This window comes from Lepidochelys kempii, chromosome 2 (assembly GCF_965140285.1).
Source record: "Lepidochelys kempii isolate rLepKem1 chromosome 2, rLepKem1.hap1, whole genome shotgun sequence".
Classification (NCBI taxonomy): domain Eukaryota; kingdom Metazoa; phylum Chordata; order Testudines; family Cheloniidae; genus Lepidochelys; species Lepidochelys kempii.
In genome coordinates, this window is record NC_136381.1 from 141,389,593 (window position 1) to 141,404,887 (window position 15,295).

The 15,295-nt window shown below is 40.0% G+C and overlaps 1 protein-coding gene across 4 annotated transcripts in view; it reads left to right on the plus strand.

Annotated features, from left to right (window-relative positions):
• The window catches only part of CTNND2 (catenin delta 2), a 1,186,471-nt gene that overhangs the window by 727,804 nt on the left and 443,372 nt on the right, over nucleotides 1–15,295 (plus strand). For all 4 annotated transcript variants that reach the window (XM_073332332.2, XM_073332334.2, XM_073332335.2 and 1 more), the window contains one exon: nucleotides 14,638–14,832. In XM_073332332.2, the coding sequence (XP_073188433.2) occupies nucleotides 14,638–14,832 (195 nt within the window). The remainder of the gene's footprint in view (nucleotides 1–14,637; nucleotides 14,833–15,295) is intronic.

Sequence of the window (15,295 nt, forward strand, 5' to 3'; positions counted from 1 at the left end):
AATGTTCTGAACTTCAACAGTGCAATTTCAGAGGCCTAGAACACATGCTTACAAACAGAACATGTTGTCATAGTCAACACAAAATAGTAGTGCAGGGTTACTGGGTAGCTTGGCTGTTTTGAAACCAGTTAGGTTTTGTGCACATAGCCCTGGCCTCTTGAGGCTCTCTTGAGCTCTGCAGGGATCTGTGAAGGTTGGATGCTTAGACCTCATTGTTTCTTGGGCAGAACGGGGTTATTGATCAGTTTCTTGTACCCTGTACATGTTTGTCTGATAGAGAGGAAGAACTGGCTCTTAGATACTAAATACATACTTTTCTTCCTTTACTGAGCTGCAATTCTTGCGGAAGAATTGTTAACTGTAGTATCTACAAGACATGCTGTGGTTTGCTTCACTGTATACCTGTTTTTTGGGGTATATTCAGTCGTATGCGCTAACATTCTGTTGGAGGAAAAGGTATTTGTATTGGTATTTGTAGAGGCTGGTAGGGGCAGTGTGCTGGGAGAGAAGCTGAGCCCTGGTTAGGGGGCGGGGCTTCTCTGACTAGGGGTCCTATAAAGGTAGCCAGCCAGCCAGGCAGCAGCACAGAAAGCTGCAGCGGCACAGGAGCCAGAAAACAGAGCTGTAAACAGGGGAGTTTGGGGGGAAGAGTAGGAGAACAGACAGGCTAGTGAAGGGAGTGGGTGGTGGTCTGGCAGTGTTTTGGTGCTCGTTGGGGGTTTGTTTTGCTGTGGGTGGTGGTGGTTTGGTTTCGTTTGTGTTTCCCGGACTAACAGGACTTAGGTGAGAAGGCGATGACATATACAGAGGCAGCAGTGGCAGTGACCCAAGCGGTGGAAGACACAATGAAGATGACTGGATGTGGAAGCTGCGGCATGTACATGATCCTGGAGCAAGTACCTCAAAAGAGTTTTGTCTGCATGAAGTGCCGCCTGATAGAACTGATAGAAGAAAAGATCCGAGGATTGGAGATGCAGATGGAAACTCTGGTTGAGTTTAGAAGGGGGTTTGAGAGGATGATGGAGCAAAGACATGATGAGGCTGAAGGGAAAAGCTCAAACTTGCAGATGGAAGCAGGACCAAAGAACTCTGAGGGGAGACTGCTGGGTGAGGAAAGTGGTCAGTGGAAGCATGTCACTAAGAGAACCAGGCAGAAGAAAGGATCGGCTAGTGAAGGAGAAACAGAGCTCAGGAACAGGTTTGTGGAGTTGGAAAATGAAGAAGGGGCACAGCAGGTGGTTACTGAAGGTGAGAGGGCAAGGAAGAAGAGAAGAGCAGCAAGTCCTATAGGAAGAGGGGAAGAGTCAATGGAGATAACAACACCAAATATTAGCCCCAGGAGGATACGGGATGGGTTGCAAGAGGATTGCAAGGGACAATAGGAATCGAGAAGACTTGCAGCCAGAGGGAACAGGGGATAGATCGGAGAATCACACCATCACCAGGAAAAGGCAGGTCTATGTGATTGGGGTCTCCTTACTGAGAAGAATAGACGGGCCTGTAACCAGAGCTGATCCATAGAACAGAAGGGTTTGCTGTCTGCTGGGTGCTAATACAGGATGTGGACCTGAGACTGAAGAGGATCCTAACAGGAGCAGGAAAGAATTCACTAATTGTCCTTCATGTGGCAACAAATGATACGGCTAGATTCTCACTGGAACATATCAAGGGAGACTATGCCAGGCTGGGGAAGACACTTAAGGAAATCGAGGCTCAGGTGATCTTCAGTGGGATTCTGCCCGTTCCTAGAGAAGGGCAACAAAGGTGTGATAAGATTAGGATGATCAACAGATGGCTCAGGCAGTGGTGCTATAAGGAGGGCTGTGGGATGTATGGCCACTGGGAAGCATTCATGAACAGAGGACTGTTCTCTCGTGATGGACTTCACCTGAGTAGGGAGGGAAATACACTTCTAGGATGGAGGCTGGCACTACTGATTAAGAGAGCTTTTAAACTAGGAATTTGGGGGAGATGGTTGGGAGATGTCCAGGTAATCTCCACGCCGGATTTTAACATTGAGAGGGAAGAAAACAAAGTAAGAAAGGATACAGCCGTGGGTAGGAGAATGGACATAAGGAGGAAGGGCAGTGTGGATACCAGTTTAATAGGTGATACTGGCGGTAGAATGTCTGTGCCCAATCGGGTAAAGAATGTGAGCAAAGCCAAACAACAAAAATTAAGATATTTGTCCACTAATGCGAGGAGCCGAGGTAACAAAATGGAGGAACTAGAGCTACTGGTGCAGGAAGTGAAACCAGATATTCTAGGGATAACAGAAACACGGTGGAGTAGTCGTCATGACTGGACTACAGCTATTGACGGGTATGCGCTGTTTAGGAAAGACGGAAATAAAGTCAAAGGTGGTGGAGTAGCATTGTATATCAATGATGAGGTAGATTATAAAGCAATAAGAAGTAGTGGAATGGAGTCTGTCTGGGCAAAAATCACATTGGGGAACAAAGCTACGAGAGCCTCTCCTGGGATACTGCTTAGGGTGTGCTAAAGACCGCCAGGATCCGATTTGGGTATGGATAGAGCCCTCTTTAATGTTTTTAATGAAGTAAATACTAATGGAAACTGCGTGATCATGAGAGACTTTAACTTCTTAGGTATAGACTGGAGGACGAGTGCTAGTAATAATAATAGGGCTCAGATTTTCCTAGATGCGATAGCTGATGGATTCCTTCATCAAGTAGTTGCTGAACCGACTAGAGGGGATGCCATTTTAGATTTGGTTTTGGTGAGTAGTGAGGACCTCATAGAAGAAATGGTTGTAGGGAACAACCTTGGTTCGAGCGATCATGAGCTAATTCAGTTCAAACTAAATGGAAGGATAAATAAAAATAGATCTGTGTCTAGGGTTTTTGATTTCAAAAGAACTAACTTTAAAAACTTAAGGAAATTAGTTAGGGAAGTGGATTGGACTGAAGAACTTGTGGATCTAAAGGCGGAGGAGGTCTGGAATTACTTCAAGCCAAAGTTGCAGAAACTGTCAGATGCCTGCATCCCAAGAAAGGGAAACAAGTCATAGACAGGAGTTGTAGAACAAGCTGGATGAGCAAGCATCTCAGAGAGGTGATTAAGAAAAAGCAGAAAGCATACAGGGAGTGGAAGATGGGAGGGATCAGCAAGGAAAGCTACCTTATTGAGGTCAGAACATGTAGGGATAAAGTGAGAAAGGCTAAAAGCCATGTAGAGTTGGAAAGGGAATTAAAACCAGTAGTAAAAGGTTCTATAGTCCTATAAATAAGAAGAAAACAAAGAAGGAAAAAGTGGGACCGCTAAACACTGAGGATGGAGTGGAGGTTAAGGATAATTTAGGCCTGGCCCAATATCTAAACAAATACTTTGCCTCAGTCTTTAATGAGGAGTTTAAGGATAATGGTAGCATGACAAATGGGCTATGGAGGTAGATATTACCACGTCCGAGGTGGAAGCCAAACTCAAACTGCTTAATGGGACTAAATTGGGGGACCCAGATAATCTTCATCCAAGAATATTAAAGGAACTGGCACACGAAATTGTAAGCCCATTAGCAAGACTTTTTAATGAATCTGTAAACTCAGGGGTTGTACTGTGTGATTGGAGAATTGCTAGCATGGTTCCTGTTTTTAAGAAAGGAACAAAAAGTGATCCAGGTAACTACAGGCCTGTTAGTTTGACATCTGTAGTATGCAAGGTCTTGGAAAAAACTTTGAAGGAGAAAGTAGTTAAGGACATTGAGGTCAATGGTAATTGGGACAAAATACAACATGGTTTTACAAAAGGTAGATCATGCCAAACCAACGTGATCTCCTTCTTTGAGAAGATAACAGATTTTTTTTAGACAAAGGAAACACAGTGGATCTAATTTACCTTGATTTCAGTAAGGTATTTGATACGGTTCCACATGGGGAATTATTAGCTAAATTGGAAAAGATGGGGATCAACATGAAATTGAAAGGTGAATAAGGAACTGGTTAAAGGGGTTAAAACAATGGGTCACACTGAAAGGTAAATTGTCAGGCTGGAAGGAGGTTACTAGTGGAGTTCCTCAGGGATCGGTTTTTGGACCAATCTTATTTAATCTTTTTATACTGACCTTGGCACAAAAAGTGGGAATGTGCTAATAAAGTTTGCAGATGACACAAAGCTGGGAGGTATTGCCAATACAGAGAAGGACCGGGATATCATACAGGAAGATCTGGATGACCTTGTAAACTGAGGTAATAGTAATAGGATGAAATTTAATAGTGAAAAGTGCAAGGTCATGCATTTAGGGATTAATAACAAGAATTTTCGTTATAAACTGGGGATGCATCACTTGGAAGTAACAGAGGAGGAGAAGGACCTCGAAGTATTGGTTGATCACAGGATGTCTGTGAGCCGCCAATGTGATATGGCTTGGAAAAAAGGTAATGCGGTCTTGGGATGCATCAGGCGAGATATTTCCAGTAGAGATAAGGAGGTTTTAGTACCGTTATACAAGGCACTGGTGAGACCTCACCTGGAATACTGTGTACAGTTCTGGTCTCCCATGTTTAGGAAGGATGAATTCAAACTGGAACAGGTACAGAGAAGGGCTACAAGGATGATCCGAGGAATGGAAAACCTGTCTTATGAAAGAAGACTCAAAGAGGTTGGCCTTCCTCTGCAGCAGGGGCACAGGTCACTTGCTGGAGTATTCTCTGCACCTTGAAGTCTTTAAACCATGATTTGAGGACTTTAATAGCTCAGACATGGGTTTGGGGTATGTTACAGGAGTGGGTGGGTGAGATTCTGTGGCCTGCATTGTGCAGGAGATCAGATTAGACTATCATAATGGTCCCTTCTGACCTTAAAGTCTATGATTCTATGGTTATCTTTCTATTTCTACACTTACTGAGCTGAGTGCATTGCAGTAACATCAGTCTGTCTGAGCAAGAAAGAGCTAATGTTGCAAAACAAGCTTTTGTGCTTCAAAATTGAGTCAAATCTATTATTATTATTACTATTATTACTTATTTATTATTTATTATTATTACTACTAATATCTTTGTGGAGATTAAAAAAACACCAGGCATTAAGCCAAAAAAATAATTTCTATTCTGGGATCATAACATGATTTTATTTTGAAGTCAGAAACTGTAATGGAGCAGTGGTTAACCACCCAGACAACATACATGTTGTTGCCTGGCATCATTGTTGACTAATCCCATGCTGTCTCTGGAGAACTCAACCTTGATCTGGAGCGGCTAGTGAAAGGAAAGTTAGAAATGTTGATTTACATTAGAAAACATTGGTGTCTGTTCCAGTTATGCACAATACTGCCTTTTAAAGTTTGGTTTTATTTAACTTAAAATTGAGGTTTGGGTTTTTGTTTTTGTTTGAAAGAACAGGGGAGAAAAATGAACTGCCAACCCAGTAAAAAGCTACATATTTCATGACGTTATCTTTTATTTTCTGTCTCAGTAAAGGCAGATTGCTGTTGTTGGGTAGTGATGGTTTTTTGGTGTTTGTTTGTTTTTTATTCCCCCCCCCTCCTCCCCCAGCCACCAAATTCAGCTCTCTGTCTCAGAAATGAAACAGAAATGATCTCCCCAAACCTGTTTGTGATTTTTAATCTGCTGTCTGTAGCTGGCTATCTCTACCTCTTATCTCATTTTAGCTCCCAGTCACATTTCTCCTTTTCCTGTAGACATTCATTTGTGATGAAATGTTTTAAGTAGGTGAATGCTGTTGAGCAGAATGAGGACAGTACCTGGAAAAGAAAAGGCTTTCACAAAATATAACTGTACTGACTCTTTTTATGAAAGCTTCTGCATTTGTAGTGGTACAGAATTAAAAAGATGCAGTAGTGGTTTGCAGTTCAGAAAAGCACTGAGGGATTGTAAAGGTAAATATAAAAAACTGATGGAAACGCATCTCGGAGTTTTTTCTTTGTTTATTTTTAACATAGAATAGTAGAATTAAGGTTTTACATATGGGTGAAAACAATTTGTCCTGAAACTTGATCCAAAACAAAATGAACCATGCTAATTTTTTTTCAAGTTCAAAAAGTTTAGCGTTAGAATTTTTATTAAATCCTAATACTTTTTTTCACTTTTTAGCACCTGATGTGCAAGTATTAAAGTCCAATGAGAGAGACTGCTTTTGCAGTATAAACCAGTGCATATTGAAAATTTGAAATGAAATTGAAAATGAGATTTCCAATCTGATTTTCAGACCAAAGAAGTTCAGAATGCTGTATGTTTGGAGGAACTTCATGTGATATCCCATATGTAAAATCTTTACCATGCTTGCTGCACAATAATCTGTACTAAATCAACTATACTGGACATTTTATTAGAATTTATTAAAATTCTATGAATTTGTATCTATTATCCTATGATCTTGAGACATTGCATGCATATGCATTTCAACAAAAATCTCTCTCTCTCCTTTGATCATGCTTGAGAACAAAACAAACTGAATGCATTTTTCATCTGTTTTACAGATAAGATATTTTTCCTGCCATAGAAATCGTTGTCTGACTGTTTGCTTGCCAGCAAAGAGCCTATAAAGACAAACAAAACAAACCACCTGCACTGGGGGTTAACTGTGTGCAAACCACATGCAATGCATGAGTAAATAGGCTTTACACAGCAACTGGGCAGGGAGGGAGGCAGGCAGGCAGGCAGGCAGGCAGGAGTCCCTCTTCCAAAGCCAAGAACCTGTATATTATAGCATGTGTTCCCTTTGTTATGGTGTGATAGCACAGCATGAACCAGAACTGAGCAGGGGGATGCAAAATGCAAAAAACCTCCAGAAATCACATGTATCAAAAACCTAACTTGAATTTTAAAAAAAACACTGCATGTGATCAGGCTTCTCAGACCGGTCAGAGTTTGTACAAGGGGTGAGAGAAACAATAAAAAATGCAGCTTCTGAAAACTGTAAATAAAGTGGAAACATTAAGTATCAAATGTACCATATGTTTAAAAAATGAGAACTAATATACATGGTGTAGAAATATTTTTTAACTTATTTAAATTGCTGAGAAATACTATTTGGGGGCAAAGATACCCACTTAAGAAGGAGGCACTCCAGACCATATTGCTTGTTCTGTTTAATACATGTCTCGGGTATGCTGGAGGCATTAGGTGACACACCCAATGCATGCATTAGCTCGTTCAGCCATATGGCCTGTTGTGTCTTACTGGTTAATTTAACCATCTGTCCTGTAAATAATGTTTAAAACTTGTATTCATTTTGAATGCTTGGGTTCACTATGCTTTATTCTCTCCTTGGTCTCTTGGTCCCCAGGATGCTGCGCATTAAGAGCATTATTCTGTTCTTTGACATATCTCGAAAAATGTAACTGTGTGGTATCTCTGTGCACTATGAATCAAATAGTGATATCCTCATTCAGTTCTTATTTGGCCAAAATTGCTACTGAAGTCAATGGGAATTTCGTCTGAGTCAGGATTTGTCCCGGGATAATATCACCATTATGGTACATCATATACATGTCATCTCTGTTTGTTGATGTGAGGGAAAGATGTGGATGTACAGATCGTGATTTGGGTGAAGTTTCTGTATTAGTGTTGCTGTCAAATATGGTCTATATTTCAACCATTTCTATGCTTATGTATGTGCTGACATTTTTTCTTCTATGTGCTTCTCTCTCGTTCTCGACTAGTATTCATTGTTTCTTTATTGCATATAATGAAACCAGTTAATAGCTGAAGTCAGCAGTATGAGATAAATAAAAGATCATTTGTTAAAACTTCAAGGGTTAAAAATGTTGAGCTGGCATAGTATATATCTGATCGGGAGTATTGTGAAAAGTTTTTATAGAGAAATAGGTCACCCAATTTCCTTTTCCTCACCGATTAATTTAACATTATAAATTGAGACATACTGTAACTGGAATTGTAGTCTCCAGAATGCAATGTATTGAAGTAGTTTGGAATTTTTGTCTATAAACTGAGGTTTTACTATGTCAGAGTCACTGAAAGAGACTTCTGCTGTATATAGCAGTCCCCCATTTCTCACATCTTGTTCCTGAGTATTCCAAACTAAAGGTACATGTTGACCAACAATACATTTACGTAACTAGCATACATTGTACACTTTTTTTGTAAGGACAGTAGCATTTCATGACATGCTTCTCAGAGAATAAATAGGCATGTCGATGAATTTTCACCTGTGGGATGCCATTTAGGTCAAAATTCCCAGTGTGACATATATCACTCCACTGAAGAGCACACTGCATTCCAAAGCTAGGAAACACGGCAGTCCTTTTTATTTTTGTGTATGAGCCATTGTGTCTCTTCACCTATGGGCATACTGTAATGGGACATGTACTTTTACAACTTATATTGAATTATCCATACACATTAAATGAATAATAGTAACCATACTCTATGTCTCATGAAAAACTTAAAAATGCAGATCAAAGAAGTTCCAGTCTTTGCCTTATGAACCCAGTTTTTCAGACTGCATTACATCACATCAGGCTAAGTTTTGTACTTGGAACTTTGAGTCATCTGAAACATTATGAAAATTACATGTAGCCAGTCAGCATCTGAGTAGATGTGTGTGTGGTGTTTACCGAAGTGTTGCACTCAGTAAATGTGTTATTGAGAAACATGTTTCAGATGGGAATATAGAGACCAGCTGGTGTGTGTGGCTAAAGCGACCAACATTGAGCCAAATCATATCTCATTAATGAGGTTCTTATATCATACACCTGGTGAACTGGGCACTTCGGTGAATGGAGGTTTGTTGTTGGAGCAAGAGTTTGGAATGGAGGGCTACTGCTAACACTTCAAATGCATATTTTATTCTACTTTTTGGTGATGATTCATGTGTGTATGTTTCATCGGTTTCCTGTGGCCCAGTCTTGGTTACCTGCTGCCACCACCAAGTTTCTCACTTGGAAATTTTACCTCAGGGTTCCTCTGCCTCTCCTCTCTTGTTACAAGGACCCTATCCCCATGAATGGAGGTCCCCGATAGGTATGGTAAGTATTTTTCAAAGGCCACTGAAGAAATCCCCCTTCACCACAGTTGCACTCCAGACTTCAATCAACAAACTTGTACTTTATGATTAAAACCTATGAATAACTCAGGCACTAATAAGCTGGCAGGATCCGCTGTCCTGTTTAAGTCCTGGCAAGTCTCATTTCATAGCCCAGTTCAGGCTTCCTTTTTATAACCCATGGAGTCCAATGTCCCAGTCTGGTGTCTCTGCCACCATCTTGGCAGCCCAGACCTCTATTCCTGATGAATCAGTCTCTGGAATCTGGAGAGACCATCTCTGGCAAATTCAGCCAGCCCAGATCAAACCACCGCCAGCTGGTGAGTCTACTCACGGTGTTCCTCCCACTGTTGAATGAACATTCCAGGATGGCTCCTAGAACCAAATGAGACCTAACCGAATCCTTGGTTTCAAACCACTGTCTCATTTCCACCCACATATTTTATCTCTCACATACCTTATACCTAAAATAGTATAAGCATAGCACAAACCCTAATGTTCTCCACAGGATCCACAGTGGCTGTACTGAGCTCTTAGACCCTAGAGAGGAGGGGAATGCATAACATTGCTCAACTCTAGCTGTACAGAGAGTAACCTTGGATCTCTAAGAGCCCTGTCCAGTGGTCCAGCAGAGGATTGGTGGCTGTAACAGGGGAATTTCACACGGGGAACAAAGAAGTAATGTGATTATGCATGATGTGAACAAATACTTCCTTTTGTTTGTTTTAAACCTGCTGCCTATTAATTTCATTTGGTGACCCCTAGTTCTTGTGTTATGAGAAGGATTAAATAACACTTCCTTCTTTACTTTCTCCATACCAGTCATGATTTTATAGACCTCTATCATATCCCTCCTTAGTCATCTCTTTTCCAAGCTGAAAATTCCTAGTCTTAGTAATTTCTCCTCATTTGAAAGCTGTTCATCAGTATACATATGACACACAGCTCTATGTCTTGTTTTCATTAGACCCAGAATGGTGTATTATTATTTATATCTCCGTGGTTTGCTGAGGTTGGGATTTGGATAAATGTAGGTTACTGGAAGTTTGATTCAAACAGGACAGCAATGATGTTAGATTTAGGGGAAGGATTTTTAGGGTACAATGGGGATCCCCATTCGAATTAGAGTCCAAATTGGCCTCAGTGACCAAAAGTGTTTTTTCCACCCCTCTATACCTGGTAAGATGTTTGTGTCTGCTTTTCTTATCTCATGACCTTGACATTTTCCCAGACATTTTGACCTCTAGACTGGATTACTACAATGTGGTGTCTAGAGCAGTGTTTCTCAATGACCGGTCTGTGGACCAGCACCTGTCCCTGAGATTTCCCTGATGCAGCTTAGGAAGGCAACAAGCCGGACCCTGGTATCAAAAAGGTTAAGAAACACTGGTCTAGACTGACCATTAAAGATCACCCTCAAAGCTTCAGCTGTTGCAGAATGCAGCCATCTGCCTACTTATGGGGTTAGCACCAGGGAGCATACTATACCTGTTCTTTGCCAGTTGCACAGGTTTTCTGTTTGTTTCTGTCTGTGTTTGGAGGTGCTAACTCTGTTCTATTGGACAACAAACAACCGATAGCAATCCAGAAATATGTTTTAATAAATGCCACTGTCCTATGAGGATCAGGGGAACACTATTGAGGCAGCTGTCCCCCTGTGTGAATGAGCTGGGGTCCGTGGGATTTGCTTCTAGATCCTTGAGCTCTGAACAATTTAGAGTCTCTGCAGAACCTGATACCCATCCCACTAGATTGGGACAGGCAATAGAAATTTAGTGAGACTGAAATAGCAGTTTTTTGTAACCTTTTTCTGAGGGGAGTGTTTTGGTCCTAAAAGTCTCCAGAAATACAATATCAAAATCTGGGAGTTGATTTTCAGAGATGCTAAGCCACCTGCAGTTCTCATTAACTCTCAGCTTCTCTGAAAATCGTACACATAGACTTTTTAATGGATGGAATAGAAGCTTCAGAAACCAGTGTCTGTTTTTCCCTATTCTGATAGCTTTTGGCTAGCTGATTATTTTATTATTTTTGTCAAATTTAAAGTAAAATGTTCAGTAAAATCATGTTGCTCCCACACTTAGAATTTGTTTGACAAATTAAACCTAGGTCAGAATTATAAAAAATAAAACAAAACTTGGAAATAGGAACTGGATAATGAAAATGCTAATAGGCCAACAAGTATAGAAATATTAGCATATTTTTCTCCCTCTCTTTCTCTCTCTAAAACAGTTCTTTTTGCAAGGCTAAAGTGCTGAAATGAATGTTCTGCCTTTTTGTCTCACAATAAAACTTTAGTGTTTTGGCAAAAGGTCATGAGTCAATCAGTGCTGCTAGTTTCCATTATTTCCTGTTCAAATATTGGCACATGATTATTTGGAGTGAAAGTGGCAAAATCACACATAATCTCATAGGAATGAATCATGTTCCATGTTGCTACTGCACATGTTAAAGGCTCATATCACTTGAAAGTACCCATTTCTTGATTTATACAAGTACACATCTTGACAAGTGGTGTGCTTGATACTCATTTATACCAACCAAATTGTGCACTGATAATTATCAAATTATGCAAAATGATGTGCACTGTACATAACGTTATTCTGTAGTTTGATTAAGTAGCTCATCAACAGAAAAGCTGCAAATCTGTCAAGAAGGATAATAAAATGTAACTGTTTATATTTATTTGAATTCTCACCATCTATGAAGACAAATGAAAGTAACTGATGTGAAAGTATAAATTCTGATAAAGTGATAAACCTGATCTCTAAAATATAATATCTGTTATGTTGTGTTGAGGTTTCTATTTTTCCAAATGTTTATTAGATATTTTACTGACTTTTTGTCTTATTTGGGAATCTTTAGCAGGTAACCCCAAAATTATGGGGGAAAGAATCACTATTCACTACTCAGAACCCAATCCTGAAAACACTAGTGCAGGTACTTCAAATACATTGGTAGTCCAAGTGATTTCAAGGGGTTCCCAGCTCTGTCGCTTACCTCCTGTGTGACCTTGGATGAGACACTTCAGCTCTCTGAGTCTGTTTCCACTCCCATCCCTTGTCTGTCTTGTCTATTTAGATTGTTAATTCTTTTGGGGTGGGGGCTGTCACTTGCTATGTGTTGGTATAGTGCCTAGCACAAGGGAGCTCCAAACTCAGATGGCCCTCTAGGTCAGGGGTCGGCAACCTTCGGCACACGGCCCATCAGGGTAATCCACTGGCGGGCCGTGAGATATTTTGTTTACGATGACTGTCTGTAGGCATGGCATCCCGCAGCTCCCAGGGGCCACGGTTCACTGTTCCTGGCCAATGGGAGCTGCGGGAAGCAGCGGCCAGCACATCCCTGTGGCCCGCGCTGCTTCCTGCAGCTCCCATTGGCCAGGAACGGTGAACCGTGGCCAGTGGGAGCTTCAGGGGGGCTGTGCCTGCAGATGGTCAACGTAAACAAAATGTCTCATGGCCCACCAGCGGATTACCATGATGGACCGCATGCCAAAGGCTGCCAAACCCTGCTCTAGGCACTACTATAATGAAAATAATAATAAAAAGGGAATATGTGATTTTTAAAATTAAACAACTATATAAGTGATTGTAGAATCAGGACTACAGGTCCTTAAGAGAAAATCTTTAATGTTATATAAAAGAGGAGTTGAATTATGTCTTGTGCCACAAAATTAGTAGTATAACCATTTTAATATGTATTAAAAAGATTAGGATATGCTGCCACACAAGTTAGTGGAAAAGTTCCCAGTGATTTCAATGGGAGCAGGACTGAGGACTGAATCCATCACATCACTCTGAACAGCAGCACTCATTTGTAAATTAGCTAAAGAAAGGACACCATTTATACTTCTTCTATAGTTAATTTATTTCATTCAGAGATCACATTCTTTCTGACCAAAAGACTTATAGGGAGAAAATTTGATAAATTTGATAATTTGATAAAATGTCCTCAGTTTTTCATATATATTTTTTCACACACAAATAGAATTAAATGGAAAACAAAATTGTTCATACAAAAACTTGGAAGTCACCAATAACAGGTTAGTATTTTTATGCCCAATCCAGCAGGATGGTGAGCCTTTCTGGGGGCATTAATCCTCTCTGAGAATCAGGTTAAAAGAATTTGGGTTGGAGACTTTTGAAAACTTGGCCCACAATGCATTGCCGTTTTCTCCATCTGTGGTAATCATGACCGCTTCCTGATATCTACAGTAGTTGTAAATAAAGTCATCATTGGAATTCTTAGTAAGGCATCCAGAACAGCAGAGGGTAATGTGAGTTCTTCTCAATGACTGTGGTAATGGCAAATCACATACTGGATTGATTGATCGATTATCTACCAATCAATTATCAATCTTCTTTCTTTCTTTCTTTCTTTCTTTCTTTCTTTCTTTCTTTCTTTCTTTCTTTCTTTCTTTCTTTCTTTCTTTCTTTCTTTCTTTCTTTCTTTCTTTTCTCACTCAACAGGGCATTGTGTAATGCAGTGGTGCTCTTAAATCATGTACTTGTATTGGATTATGTCGGGGGGAATGCGGACATGCATAATCAAGATATAGGCAGAATCCGTGATTTATTTATAAAGATGGAAACTGGACTAATTCTTTCCCCCTCTAAAAAATCTGTTCTGTATTGTCTCTAAACCTTCAACAGCTTCCCAACCCTAGAGAATGTGCTTTCATCTCAGATCTGTACAGTGCCTTGCATTATAATATTTAGTAAAATGAGAACACTGTTTACCTCAGTTGTCAGCTTTGAGACTTTTGCATGGCTTCCCCCAATCTCATCCTTGCAAATAGATCACAAAGCAGACAAACATAACCAAGGTACTTACATTAAAAAGTGAAACAAATGTTTAGGCTAATTGCCAAAGCTGGAAGTTTACAAGTTTCTCTGTTAATAACCTGATAGTAAAATATTACTTTTTATTATTACAATAAGAAAAATAGGGATAAACTCTTCAGTCTTGTAAAATGCAGATTCGTTTTTTTAAAAAGGTATTTTATTTCTAACTACGTCTTTAAAATATTTTATTTCCTGAAGATATGTTTAATTTATTCATCCCCAGAGGATTTAGGCTGTGAAAAGCCCTAGCAGTCTGGTTTCTACACAGTCTAGGACAAAAGTGCTTATGAGTCATAACTGCTCTATCATACTTCAAGTGAAGCAGTGAGAAGGTCTGCTTTGATGATGTGAACAACACATTTTATTCATCAGCTTTAACTTATTTCATTTGTAGATTTACCATGTGTACACAGAACGTGGAGCAAGTTCTGTCTTTCCTCCTCCTATTTCTAATTTGGCAGTTCAGTCGGGTTCCCCTGGATAAGGCAACTTGCTATGTCTGTTAGTCCCTGTGTGAGAAAATTATTTTTATTGGCCCTGCACAGTATTTATTTATCTCTGTAATATCTTCTGATAACTTTTGAGGAAATCAGGTTTTGAAGCAAAAGCAGACAGTTGGGTGATGCCGATAAGATGATTAACTTGTGTCACTGGTGCCATTTCATGTTATTTTTCTTTGTATTTTAAAAATTCTTCGTTTTGTTTTTGTTAAAAACAAGAGTTGTCTTCAGATATGCTTTTCATCAATTTGGATCCTGTTTCATGGAGGATTTTCGCTCTTAAATTTCCTGTATAAATCTGTTTGCAGCTGGGTCTCGGGCATCTTACAGCAGCCAGCACAGCCACCTTGGCTCTGAATTAAGGGCACTGCAGTCTCCAGAGCACCATATAGATCCTATTTACGAAGATAGAGTGTATCAGAAGCCCCCTATGAGGAGTCTCAGCCAGAGTCAGGGGGACCCTCTGCAACCAGCACATACAGGCACTTACCGCACTAGCACGGGTAGGTGGAAATAATTTGTAAAATTGTCTTTTATGGATAAAGTGTTTTATTTCAGTGCTAAATCTCTAAATTTTATTGGTAATGCTAGAAAAGTTTATACTGTATTTGTAACTTGAAAAAATGCCTGATACAAATTGCAAAAGACATTGTTGCAGCTAAAAAAGGCAACCCCCTCTACTTTCTCCCGCCCCCCCCCCCCCAAATCTCAGGCAGAAAAATCTTAGCCTTGGGATTATACATTTTGTGGTTGTAGTATTTTTGTCTCTTGTGGTGGGAGGAAGAAAACGTTTTCATCAAGATTTTAAATGCATTATTTAAAGAAAGCTGATTGTTTTCAGATAACTTATCTAATTGCTTTCTTCTGCAAAAATTTTGTGTGAGTCTTAAAAAGGGCTGCAAGGCATCTTCCTCATGAACATAATGGGACATTTACATTTTTGGAATTGAAGCAGACCAGGACCAA